Here is a 13294-nt window from a genome sequence, read left to right on the forward strand (position 1 = left end):
AGTGGAGCGGCACGAGGCGCTGCACAAGACGTGGGCGGGAAGACTCGAAGACCTGGAGAACAGGTCGAGGAGAAACAATTTGAGGATCCTGGGACTCCCAGAAGGAGTGGAGGGGGCCGATGCCGCGGCATATGCGGGCACAATGATCGGGTTGCTGATGGGTGTGGAGGCCCCCCCGGGATTGCTGGAGCTGGATGGGGCGCACTGAGTGCTTGCGAGGAAGCCCAAGGCAAGTGATCCGCCAAGGGCGATGGTGGTGAGATTTCACCGGTTTACGGACAGAGAGAGGGTCCTGAAATGGGCCAAGAGGGAATGGAGCAGCAAGTGGGGCAATGCAGAGATCAGAATATACCCGGATTGGAGCACGGAGGTCGCTAAGCGGAGAGCGGGTTTCAACCGGGCCAAAGCGGTGCTGCATCGGAAAGGAGTGAAATTTGGAATGTTGCAGCCAGCGCGACTGTGGGTTACACATAATGGCCAACACCACTACTTCGAAACGCCCGAAGTGGCGTGGACCTTTATATTAACTGAAAAGTTGGACTCTAATTGAGGGTTTGTGTGGGAGGGGGGCGTTTGAGGGTTGAAGTATGATGGTTGTTGTACATAGGAGGTCAACCACGCACAGGAAATGTTATATGGGCTGGGGGAGAGAGACAGGGCCACGACAGGAACTGCGCCATGGGGGGCGGGGCAGGCTTTGGAAAGCGCGGGGTTTTCTTTCCCGCACGCGGCAAGAAAGGCGGGAAGGGGAACGAAGGAATGTATATTGATTGGGAGATTCCCACACGTGGGGGGGGTCAAAGGGATGGCGGGGGAAGCCGGGGTCAGCAGGTGTCAGCTGACTTACGGGAGGGATATGGGGGGAGCAACAAAGCTAGACGGGGATCTAGCAGGGGGGAGGGGAGGGAGGGGGGGAAGGGGGGGGGAAAAGGGTTGCTGCTGCACTGGCCGAAAGAGAACGGGACAAAGAAGAGGTGGCTGGGACGGGGGTTCCCCCGGCTGGGGGACTGGAGAGTGAGGGAGACGCAGACAAGGGACTCGCCCAGAAAAGGAGATGGCTAGTCGGCGAGGGGGGGGGGTGAGAGTCCCTCCAAACCGGCTGATAACGTGGAACGTGAGGGGCCTGAATGGGCCGGTGAAGAGGGCTCGAGTGTTCGCGCACTTGAAGGGACTGAAGGCAGACGTGGCAATGCTCCAAGAGACACACCTGAAGGTGGCAGACCAGGTCAGGTTAAGAAAGGGATGGGTAGGACAGGTATTTCACTCGGGATTAGACGCGAAAAATAGAGGGGTGGCAATTCTGGTGGGAAAGCATGTGTCATTTGAGGCCAAGACTATCGTAGCGGATAATGGAGGGAGATATGTGATGGTGAGTGGTAGGATGCAAGGGACGAGGGTGGTGTTGGTAAATGTATATGCCCCGAACTGGGATGATGCTGGATTCATGAAGCGCATGTTGGGGCGCATTCCGGACCTGGAGGTAGGAGGACTGATAATGGGAGGGGACTTTAATACAGTGCTGGACCCAGCACTGGACCGCTCCAGATCAAGGACGGGAAGGAGGCCGGCGGCGGCCAAGGTGCTTAGGGGTTTTATGGATCAGATGGGGGGAGTGGACCCATGGAGGTTTGCAAGACCGCAGGCCAGGGAATTTTCTTTTTTCTCCCACGTACATAAGGGTTTACTCCCAGATAGATTTCTTTGTTCTGGGTAGGGGGCTTATTCCGAGAGTGGAGGGGACGGAGTATTCGGCCATATCCGTTTCGGACCATGCCCCGCACTGGGTGGAAATGGGGCTGGGAGAGGAGAGGACCAACGCCCGCTGTGGCAGTTGGACGTGGGACTGCTGGCTGATGAGGTGGTGTGTGGGAAGGTGAGGGGGTGCATTGAAAGGTACCTGGAGGCCAACGACAACGGGGAGGTGCGAGTGGGGGTGGTATGGGAGGTGTTGAAGGCGGTGGTCAGGGGAGAGCTGATCTCCATTAGGGCTAATAGGGAGAAGACAGAGGGCATGGAAAGGGAGAGGTTAGTGGGGGAGATCTTGCAAGTGGACAGGAGATACGCAGAGGCCCCGGAGGAAAGAGTACTTAGGGAACTGCGACGGCTCCAGACGGAGTTTGACCTACTCACCACGGGCAAGGCGGAGGCACAATGGAGGAAGGAGCAGGGGGCGACCTATGAGTATGGGGAAAAGGCTAGTCAGATGCTGGCGCACCAGCTCCGTAAGAGGGCGGCAGCGAGGGAAATAGGGGGAATCCAAGATGGCAGGGGAGCCACGGTTCGAAGTGCCACAAAAATAAATAAGGTATTCAAGGCCTTCTATGAAGAGCTGTACAGGTCCCAGCCCCCGGGGGGGGGAAGGGGGGATGAGGCGATTTCTGGACCAGCTGGGGTTCCCGACGGTGGAGGAGCAGGAGGCGGTCGGTTTGGGAGCACCAATTGGGTTGGAGGAGTTGAGTAAGGGATGGGGAGCATGCAGGCGGGGAAGGCCCCGGGGCCGGACGGGTTCCCGGTGGAGTTCTATAGAAAATATGTGGACCTGCTGGCCCCGCTGCTAGTGAGGACCTTTAACGAGGCAAGAGAGGAGGGAACCCTGCCCCAGACAATGTCAGAGGCGACAATCTCCTTGATTCTTAAGCGAGACAAGGATCCACTGCAATGTGGATCGTACAGGCCGATGTCGCTCCTCAATGTGGACGCTAAGTTACTGGCAAAAGTGCTGGCCACGAGGATTGAGGACTGTGTCCCGGGGTTGATACATGAGGACCAGACGGGATTTGTAAAGGGCAGGCAGTTAAATACCAATGTGCAGCGGCTCTTAAACGTGATAATGATGACATCGGAGGAGGGAGAGGCGGAGATAGTGGCAGCTATGGACGCGGAAAAAGCCTTTGACCAAGTAAAGTGGGAGTACCTCTGGGAGGTATTGCGCAGGTTTGGGTTCGGGGGAGGGTTTATTAGATGGGTTAAGCTCCTTTATAGCGCCCGGTGGTGAGTGTAGTGACGAACCGACGGAGGTCGGAGTATTTTCGGCTGAACCGAGGGACGAGGCAGGGGTGCCCCGTCCCCCCTGTTGTTTGCACTGGCGATCGAACCCTTGGCCATATCACTTAGGGAGTCTAAGAAATGGAGGGGGATAGTCCGTGGGGGAGAGGAGCATCGGGTATCGCTATACGCGGATGACCTGCTGCTATAAGTGGCGGACCCAATAGAGGGGATGGTGGAGGTCATGCAGACTCTGGAGGAGTTTGGGGAGTTCTCGGGCTACAAGCTTAATGTAGGGAAGAGTGAGCTTTTTGTATTACAGGCAGGGGACCAAGAAAGAGGGATAGGGGACCTACCGCTGAGGAGGGCGGAGAGGAGTTTTCGGTATCTGGGGATACAGGTGGCCAGAGGTTGGGGGGCCCTACATCAACTGAATTTGAAGAGGTTGGTGGAGCAAATGGAGGAGGATTTTAAAAGATGGGACATGCTCCCGCTCTCGCTGGCGGGTAGGGTGCAGTCGGTCAAAATGGTGGTCCTTCCGAGGTTTTTGTTCGTGTTTCAGTGACGCCCCATCAAGAAAGTAGGTAGGAGTATTATAGGGTATGTGTGGGCAAATAAGACACCGAGGGTTAGAAGAGGGTTCTTGGAACGCAACAGGGACCGAGGAGGGTTGGCTTTGCCAAACCTAGAGAGTTACTACTGGGCAGCAAACGTGGCGATGATCCGCAAGTGGGTCATGGAGGGAGAGGGGGCGGTATGGAAGAGGATGGAGATGGCGTCCTGTAAAGGAACGAGCCTGGGGCGTTGGTAACGGCACCGCTGCCGCTCTCGCCGACAAAACACACCACAAGCCCGGTGGTGGCGGCAACGCTAAGGATCTGGGGCCAGTGAGAAGGCACGGGGTGCAATGGGAGCATCGGTGTGGTCCCCGATTTGTCCCGGGGAAGATGGACGGGGGGGTTCCAAGGCTGGCATCGGGCGGGGATTAGAAGAATGGGGGACCTGTTCATTGACGGGACATTTGCGAGCCTAGGGGCACTGGAGGAGAAATTTGAGTTACCCCCGGGAAACGCATTTAGATATATGCAGGTGAGGGCTTTTGCGAGGCAACAGGTGAGGGAATTTCCGTTGCTCCCGGCACAAGAAGTTCAAAATAGGGTGATCTCGGGGGTATGGGTCGGGGAGGGCAAGGTGTCGGAAATATACCAAGAGATGAAAGAAGAGGGGGAAGCGCTAGTAGAAGAATTGAAAGGTAAATGGGAGGAGGAACTGGGGGAGGAGATTGAAGAAGGGCTATGGGCTGATGCCCTGGGTAGGGTTAATACCTCCTCCTCATGTGCCAGGCTCAGTCTGATACAGTTTAAAGTGGTTCACAGAGCGGATTTGACGAGGGCGAGGCTGAGTAGGTTCTTTGGAGTAGAGGATAGATGTGAAAGATGTTCAGGGGGCCCGACAAACCATGTCCATATGTTTTGGTCATGCCCGGCATTGGAGGGGTTCTGGAGAGGAGTGGCGGGAGTAATATCCCAGGTGGTGAAAGTCCAGGTCAAGCCAAGCTGGGGGCTAGCAATATTTGGAGTAGTGGATGAGCCGGGAGTGCAGGAGGCGAAAGAGGCCGGAATTCTGGCCTTTGCATCCCTAGTAGCCTGGCGAAGGGTCTTGCTATTGTGGAAGGAGGCGAAGCCCCCTAGCCTGGAGGCCTGGATTAACGACATGGCGGGGTTCATAAAATTGGAGAGAATTAAGTTCGCTTTGAGAGGATCTGCACAAGGGTTCTACAGGCGGTGGCAACCGTTCCTAGAATATCTCGCGGAGCGTTAGAGGAAGGTCGGTCAGCAGCAACCCTGGGGAGGGGGGTGGGGGGTGGGAAGAGGGAGGGAAGGGGGGAACGAGAGATTGCTCAAGGGGACGGATGAGTGGGGGATAACATGGAGGGTGAGGGAAAATGGCACGAATGGGCGAGAGCCAGTGTATAAAGCTATGTAAATATACCATCTTGCCATGTATATATCTAGCTCAGGGAGCATTTGTGTTATTTTGTTACGGGGGGGGGGGGTTATTGTTTGTAAGGGGAAAAAATTGTGTTGTTAAAAAATCTTAATAAAAATATATTTTTTAAAAAATCACCTAGCTGGAGCTCAGAAAGGACAATCTCGCCTCATAGAATTAGACAGTTTACAGTGCAGGAAGAGGCCATTCGGCCCATCGAGTACCAGCCCTGGGAAAGAGCATCCTACTTAAGCCCACACCTCCACCCTATCCCCGTAACCCCACGTAAACCTTTTGGACACGAAGGGCAATTTAGCATGGCCAATCCACCTAACCTGCACATCTTTGGACTGTGGGAGGAAAGCGGAGCACCCGGACGAAACCCATGCACACACTGGGAGAACTTCCAGACTCCGCGCAGACAGTGACCCAAGCCGGCAATCGAACCCGGGTCCCTGGTGCTGTGAATCAACAGTGCTACCCACTGTGCTACCTTGCCGCCCTTGCATCCATGCTTCCGGATTGTCTGTCTTCTCTCCGAGTAAGATTCTGTTTGTCTCTTGTATTTCACTGTGACAGGGCAGAGACCCGATTGAAGGGATTCAAACATGGGAGTTCTGAGAAAGACGGACACATATTTGGGAGGTGACAACATGTTCAAAGAGTTTGGAGAGGAGACGGAGGTTGAAGATGGGGCAGTAATTTGTCAGGATGGCAGGGTCAAAGGTTTGTTTTATTGAGGGGGTGATGATGGCAGATTTGAAGGACAGAGGGACAGTACCTGAAGAGAGAGAAATGTTGACAATATCCATGGACACAGGGTAGTTGAATGAAATGAAATGATTGGCTGATCAATAGCTCAGTGGGAATAGGGTCGATGGAGCAGGAGCTGGGTCTCATGGACAAGATGAGCTCTGAGAGGACATCAGGGGAGATGGGAGAGAAACTAGAGAAAGATGTGGGTTCAGGGCTCGGGAAAGGATGAAACTTAGAGACAGTTTGGTCATGTGGGCTCGTGGAACGTAGGGAAGCAGCAGAGGCAGCTGATCGGATTTACTCAATCTCAGTCACAAAGAAGCTCCTCACACTTCTTTTTGGAGGTGAGATGGAAGAGACGGGAGAGCGAGAGTACTTCAAAAGGAACTAACTTGTGTCAGAGATATTTAAAAGTTTCAACACACTGAGTATTTAACACAAATCTAATTTATTTGACTTTTAGCCAGAATATTGGCCCCTGTAAATGGGCTGGAGTTTGTTATCAGCAGAAAGAGACCCAAATGAACATGGTTCAGTCCGGAATGTGAGGAACAGCAAAACCCAATGACTATGGTTACTTGTGGTCTTGTTGCTGTCTCAGCAGGGTGGATGACTTAGTGAATCCCTTCCCACACTCAGAGTAGGTGAATTGTCTCTGCCCAGTGTGAATTCGCTGGTGTGTGGACAGAGTGGATGACTGAATGAATCCCTTGCCACACTTGGAGCAGGTGAATGGCTTCTCCCCAGTGTGAACTCGCTGGTGTTTCTGCAGAGCGGATGACTGAGTGAATCCCTTCCCACACTCGGAACAGGTGAACGGTCTCTCCCCAGTGTGAATTCACTGATGTATAGTGAGGTGAGATGATCGCTTGAACCCAGTCCCGCAGTGAGAGCACCTGAACGGCCTCTCGCCAGTGTGAACACGTTGATGGCTCATCAGTTCCCCAGAACTTTTAAAGCACTTCCCACAATCTGGACATTGAAACGGTCTCTCGTCAGTATGAACACGTTGATGGAACATCAGATCCCTGGAACTTTTATAGCACTTCCTGCAGTCTGGACATTGAAACGGTCTCTCATCAGTGTGAACTAGCTGGTGACTCAGCAGGTTGGTTGACTGAGTGAATCCCTTCCCACACTTGGAGCAGGTGAATGGTCTCTCCCTCGTGTGAACTCGCTGATGACTCAGCAGGAGGGATAAGTGAGTGAATCCTTTGCCACACTCTGAGCAGGTGAATGGTCTCTCCCCAGTGTGAATATGCTGGTGCTTCTGCAGAGCAGATGACTGAGTGAATCCCTTGCCACACCTGGCACAGGCAAATGGTCTCTCCCCAGTGTGAATTCGCTGGTGTGTGGACAGAGTGGATGACTGAGTGAATCCCTTGCCACACTTGGCGCAGGTGAATGGCCTCTCCCCAGTGTGAATTCGCTGATGTGCAATGAGGCTGGATGATTCAGTGAATCCCTTCCCACACTTGGAGCAGGTGAATGGCCTCTCCCCTGTGTGAACACGATGGTGTTTCCGCAGGTCGGATGACTGAGTGAATCCCTTCCCACACTCGGAGCAGCTGAATTGTCTCTCCCCGGTGTGAACACGATGATGATTCCGCAGGGCGGATGAGTCAGTGAATCCCTTCCCACACTCTGAGCACATGAATGGCCTCTCCCCAGTATGAACTCGCTGGTGTGTCTGCAGGTGGGATGAATTACTGAATCCCTTCCCGCACTCTGAGCACATGAATGGTCTCTCCCCAGTGTGAACTCGCTGGTGTGTGGACAGAGCAGATGATTGAGTGAATCCCTTCCCACACTTGGAGCAGGTGAATGGTCTCTCTCCAGTGTGACTGCGTCGATGAGTTTCCAGCAGGGATGGGTAAGTGAATCCTTTCCCACAGTCCGCACATTTCCACGGTTTCTCCTCAGTGTGACTGCATTTGTGGCTTGTGAGGCCTGATGATCGAGTGAATCCTCGTCCACACACACAACATGTGTACGGTTTCTCCCCACTGTGAACAATGCTTTTTCCTTCCATGCTCAAAATCCGCTGATATTCAGGATATGATAAATTGAGAACTCTGTCAGATCTTGATGTGATGCTTAGTTTGATTCTGCAGACTTTGAAGCCTCCCCTTCGAACACCCTGTGAAACTGATTCAAAACAGAAAATAGGGAGTGAGAGAGAACCCACAAAAACACAAAGGCAGGTTGTGAAATTGAGCGGAATGAATCTGGTCATTTGTGGGGCCGGCTCTGGGAAAAAGTGACAATGAAAAGTGCTGGATTGTCATAAAAACCCAACTGGCCTCTGGGAGGAGAGAGAAAGAGGTGAAGAGGGATTTTGTATATCTACAAGACATATCGAGAGAGTAGTTGGCAAAGCAAATTCGATCTTGAGCTTCATAAACAGTAATACTGATACTGAAACTATGCTTCTGGTGGCACGGTGATTAGCACTGCTGCCTCACTGCGCCAGGGTCCCGGGTTCAATTCCGGCCTTGGCGACTGTCTGTGTGGAGTTTGCACTTTCTCCCAGTGTCTGCGTGGGTTTCCACCCGGTGCTCAGGTTTCCTCCAACAGTCCAAAGAAGGGAAAGTTAGGTGGATTGGCCTTGATAAGTTGCCCCTTAGTGTCCAGGGATGGGCAGGTTAGGTGGGGCTATGGGGTTACAGGGACAGGGTAGGGGTGTGGGCCGAGGCAGGGTGTCCTTTCAGAGAATAGGTGTAGACCCGATGGGCCGAATGGCCTCCTTCTGCACTGTAGGAATTCTATGGTTCTAATTCTATTCTATGAATCTTTATAAAGCTCTGGTCACCACTCTTCAGGAAGAATGTGAAGGTTCTTGGAGAAGGTGCAGAGGAGATTTACCAGAATGGTTCCAGCAAAGGAGGTTGAAGGGAGATTTGATTCAGGTCCACAAGATTATGCCAGGTTTCGATCAGATGGGCAAAGAAGCTGTTTCCATTCACTGATCGTACATGCAGCCGAGACACAGATTTAACGTTTTGGGTAAAACCTGGATTGAATGATATGAGATCCTGAGGGGTCTTGACAGGGTGGATGTGGAGAGGATGTTTCCTCTTGAGGGCGAATCTGGAACAAGGGGGTCACTGTTGCAAAGTGAGGGGTAACCCATTTCAGATGGGGATAAAGATTTATTTTTCACTTGAGGGTTGCAAGACAGGGGGTGGCATAGTGCTTAGCACTGCTGCCTCACAGCACCAGGGACCCAGGTTCCGACCCTGACTGTGTTGGGTTTGCATTTTCTCCTCGTGTCTGTGTGGGTTTCCTCGGGGTGCTCCGGTTTCCCCCCACAGTTCAAAGATGTGCAGATTAGGTTGAATCGGTTAGGATTGTATTCGCTGGAGTTCAGAAGAATGAGGGGGGATCTCATAGAAACCTATAAAAAGTGGGTGGCGCAGTGGTTAGCACTGCTGCCTCATGTTGCCGAGGACCCGGATTCGATCCCGGCCCCGGGTCACTGTCTGTGTGGAGTTTGCATATTTACCCTCGGTTTGCGTGGGTCTCACTGACACGGGGACAACGTGCAATCCGCATAGACAGTGACCCAAGCCAGGAATCAAACCTGGGTCCCTGGTGCTGTGAAGCAACAGTGCTAATCACTGTGCAGATTAGAGAGCTAGCATGGACTCAATGGACCGAATGCCCTTCTCTGCCCATAATGACTCTGACATTTTTTGTCTTTTAAAATTTTTTCAAATAGAGTACCCAATTAATTTTTTCCAATTAAGTGGCAATTTAGCGTGGTCAATCCACCTAACCTGCACATCTTTGGGCTGTGGGGGCAAAACCCATGCAAACAATGTGCAAACTCCTTCCTCAGGTTTGTTGCCCAGAACTGAACACAGTTCTCCAGGTTTGGTCTAACCAGGGTTTGTGAATCTCACACTGAGACCTGAAATCTTCCCTCACAGACAGAACAGACAAACCTTTTACCTTCCACACCCAGATGCTGCTGAAATTCAGGTTCTAATGAATCGAGTGATTCTGTCAGATCGCGATGTGACGTTTGGTTTGAGTTTCCCGTCTGTTAAACCTCCACTTCCAGTATCCTGTAAATTTACAGAAACCGATCAGTTTAGGATAGAAATTGGGCAGCACGGTGGTGCAGTGGGTTAGCCCTGCAGCCTCACGGTGCCGTGGTCCCAGGTTCGATCCCGGCCCCGGGTCACTGTCTGTGTGGAGTTTGCACATTCTCCCTGTGTTTGCGTGGGTCTCACCCCCACAAATCCAAAGATGTGCAGGGTAGGTGGATTGGCCACGCTAAAATTGCCCCTTAATTGCAAAAAAAGAATTGTGCACTCGAAATTTATGTTTTAAAAAAAAACTGGGTGAGACAGAGTAGATTCAGGAAGGATGTTCCCGATAATGGGTGTGTCCAGAAATAGGGGTCACAGTCTGAGGACACGGGGTAGACCATTTCGGACAGAGATGAGGAGAAATTTCTTCACCCTGAGAGTGGCGAGCCTGTGGAATTCGTCGCCACAAGAACTAATTAAAGCCAAAGCATTGCATGTTTTCAAGAAGTAGTTAGATACAGCACTTAGGGTGAAGAGGATCAAAGGATATGGGGGGAAGCGGGATTAGGCTATTGAGCCTAATCAGCTCTGATCGTAATGAATGGTGGAGCAGGCTCGAAGGGCCAAATGGTCCCCTCCTGCTCCTATTTTCTACATTGCTCCGTATCTATGCATGTAAATGGTCCAAGAGGTCTGAGGAAGAATGTTTTTACACAGCCAGTGGCAATGACCTTAAACTTGCTTCCTATGACAGAGTTTGGAAATAGACACAATGAATGATTTTTTTAAAAATTGGATAGATCCCTGAGAGAAATAAAGCTGTGAGGATACAGAGACAGAGCAGGAGAATGACTCTGGATTGCTCCAGGTAATAATAATCCTTATTAGTGTCAAAAGTAGGCTTACATTAACACTGCAATGAAGTTACTGTGAAAATCCCCAAGTCACCACACTCCGGCGCCAGTTCGGGTACACGGAGGGAGAATTCAGAATGTCCAATTCAGCTAACAAGCACGTCTTTCGGGACTTGTGGGAGGAAATCGGAGCACCCGGAGGAAACCCACGCAGACACGGGAGAACGTGCAGACTCCGCACAGATAGTAACCCAAGCCAGGAATCGAACCCGGGTCCCTGGCGCTGTGAAGCAACAGTGCTAACTACTGTGCCGATTAGAGAGCTAGCATGGACTCAATGGACCGAATGCCCTTCTCTGCCCATAATGACTGACATTTTTTGCCTTTTGTAATTTTTTCAAATAAATTTAGAGTACCCAATTCACTTTTGCCAATTAAGGGGCAATTTAGCGTGGTCAATCCACCTAACCTGCACATCTTTGGGTTGTGGGGGCGAAACCCACGCAAACAATGTGCAAACTCCTTCCTCAGGTTTGTTGCCCAGAACTGAACACCGTTCTCCAGATTTGGTCGAACCAGGGTTTGTGAATCTCGGGGCTTTTCCAGTCACGGCGCCGAGGTCCCAGGTTCGATCCCGGCTCTGGGTCAGTCTCTGTGTGGAGTTTGCACATTCTCCCCATGTTTGCGTGGGTTTCGCCCCCCACAACCCAAAAGATGTGGATTGGCCATGCTGAATTGCCCCTTAATTGGAAAAAATGAATTGGGTACTCTAAATTTTAAAGAAAAGAAGAAAAAAAAAGAAATTCTCAACATTCTCTAATCATCCTCCCATTCTCCAGCCATTAATCGGTCAACACATCCATCCTTGTGACACACTGCCTTCCTCGGCCAATTGGGAAGCAAAAGGACTCATTACCTTACAGGACAGTGTTTGACGAGGGCAGCATGGTGGCACAGTGGTTAGCACTGCTGCCTCACAGCGCCGAGGTCCCAGGTTCGATCCCGGCTCTGGGTCACTGATCGTGTGGAGTTGGCACATACTCTCCGTGTCTGAGTGGGTTTCACCCACACCACCCAAAGATGTGCAGGTTAGGTGGATTGGCCACGCTAAATTGCCCCTTAATTGGAAAAAATTGGGCACTCTAAATTTATTTTAAAAAGGACAGTGATTGCCTGTCAGCCAAACAACCTTTATCCCATTTTCAATATTTTTATATCCGCTGAAGAGAAATGTTTAAAAATCTTTTTTACTGTCCCAATGATTTTCCAGAGACCCAAAATTAATATTTTTACTGTCCTAATCATGTTCCAGTGTCACAAAAATATTTTTGACTGTCCCAATGATTTTCCAGACACCCAGGTATGAATCTCACCAAGGCAGAAGGTAAAATTTGAATTCATTGAAAGTTTACTGATGACCATGAAACCATTGCCGATTGTTGTAAAGACCCATCTGGTTCACTCATGTTCTTCAGTGAAGGAAATCTTCTATCCTTACCTGGTCTGGCCTACATGTGACTCCAGATCCACAGTCAGCTGGTTGACCCTTAAAATGCCCTGAGATGCACTCAGTCCAAGGGCAATTAGTGATGCTGGCCCAGCCAGCGACACCCACATCCCGTGAATGAACAGAAAAGAAAATCTGCCATCCTGACCTGGTCTGGCCAGGTAAGGATGACACGATTCCAAACCACAGCAATGTGGTTGACTCTTTAAATGCCCTCCGAGATGGCCGAGCAAGCCACTCAGTTCAAGGGAAATTAGGGATGGGCAATAAATGTTGGCCCAGCCACTGACCCCTCAAATCAATAAAATAAAACGCTGGAAACTCCAGTCGGTCAATCCGGGAGAGTTGGCATCCGGTCCAGTCTCGCAGCGCATGCGCCCTGCGGCACCTTGTCCTCTGTAATGATGGCGGCCGGTAACCCGGGCCTGTCACCGCTCAGCTCTCACTCTGTTTGGTGCTGTTTAAGACGGGACCGTTAACATTTTCCTCGGGAGTTGAAGCCTCCACGGGGTATTTATGAAGCCTCCCGGCTCACTCCGCAGCTTCTATCGCTCCCCGGCCACCCACCGGCTCCAATCCTGAAAGTCGCTTGATTGTTTCTTTCCCGCTCTTTGCACCGTCAGCGACATCCTGAACTGTGCATGCGCCGGGCACAGCCCGAACCGTCACAATGCCCGGAAGTGATTGGTTGCGGCTCCAGACCAATAGGAATAGACGGGGCGGGTCTGGAGGACCGGACAGGAGCGGCTGGTCCTCCAGCCAATGGAAGTGAATGAGGGGCGTGGCTGCACTGTGAGTGAAGCATGCGCAGTGCGGGTGATGGACAGACGGGTCCACAATGGGTAAAGGGGGGGATGGCGGGGCGGAGGGTCCAGCGGGTGGTCGGAGAGGCTCCGGAAACCCCGGGAATAAGCTGAATGGATCCCCCTCCCCCCGTTTACACTGAGCGGGGCCGCAGCTCCCAGATCAATGAAGAGCCGCTTTGTATCAGGTTGGCCATTGGTTCCAGAGGTTGTTCCCTGGTCTCCAGCGTTGCTTCTTTATCAGTGAATCATTGAATGGTTACAATACAGACTGAGGCCATTCAGCCCGTCCTGTCTGTGTTGGCTCTCTCTGCCAGAGCCAATCAGCTCCTCCCACTTCCCTGTCCTTTCACCAACAATGTG

General features: G+C 51.8%; 1 protein-coding gene and 1 long non-coding RNA gene across 9 annotated transcripts in view; one reads left to right on the plus strand and one right to left on the minus strand.

The window, feature by feature from the left end:
- Positions 1-13294, plus strand: part of LOC140419326 (uncharacterized) — a 304049-nt gene that overhangs the window by 215406 nt on the left and 75349 nt on the right. The window lies entirely within an intron of this gene.
- Positions 1-13294, minus strand: part of LOC140419321 (uncharacterized) — a 76911-nt gene that overhangs the window by 24744 nt on the left and 38873 nt on the right. For 4 of the 8 annotated variants that reach the window (XM_072503163.1, XM_072503162.1, XM_072503168.1 and 1 more), the window contains one exon: positions 6160-7878. The exons of 1 other annotated variant lie outside the window; for it this stretch is intronic. In XM_072503163.1, the coding sequence (XP_072359264.1) occupies positions 6569-7762 (1194 nt within the window). In that variant the 5' untranslated portion in view covers positions 7763-7878 and the 3' untranslated portion in view covers positions 6160-6568. Of the gene's footprint in view, positions 1-6159; positions 7879-9684; positions 10646-12119; positions 12754-13294 lie in introns of those variants that run through there. 3 more of the 8 variants (XM_072503164.1, XM_072503167.1, XM_072503166.1) reach the window with 3 other exon arrangements.

The sequence above is a fragment of the Scyliorhinus torazame genome, chromosome 5 (genome assembly GCF_047496885.1).
Source record: "Scyliorhinus torazame isolate Kashiwa2021f chromosome 5, sScyTor2.1, whole genome shotgun sequence".
NCBI lineage: Eukaryota > Metazoa > Chordata > Chondrichthyes > Carcharhiniformes > Scyliorhinidae > Scyliorhinus > Scyliorhinus torazame.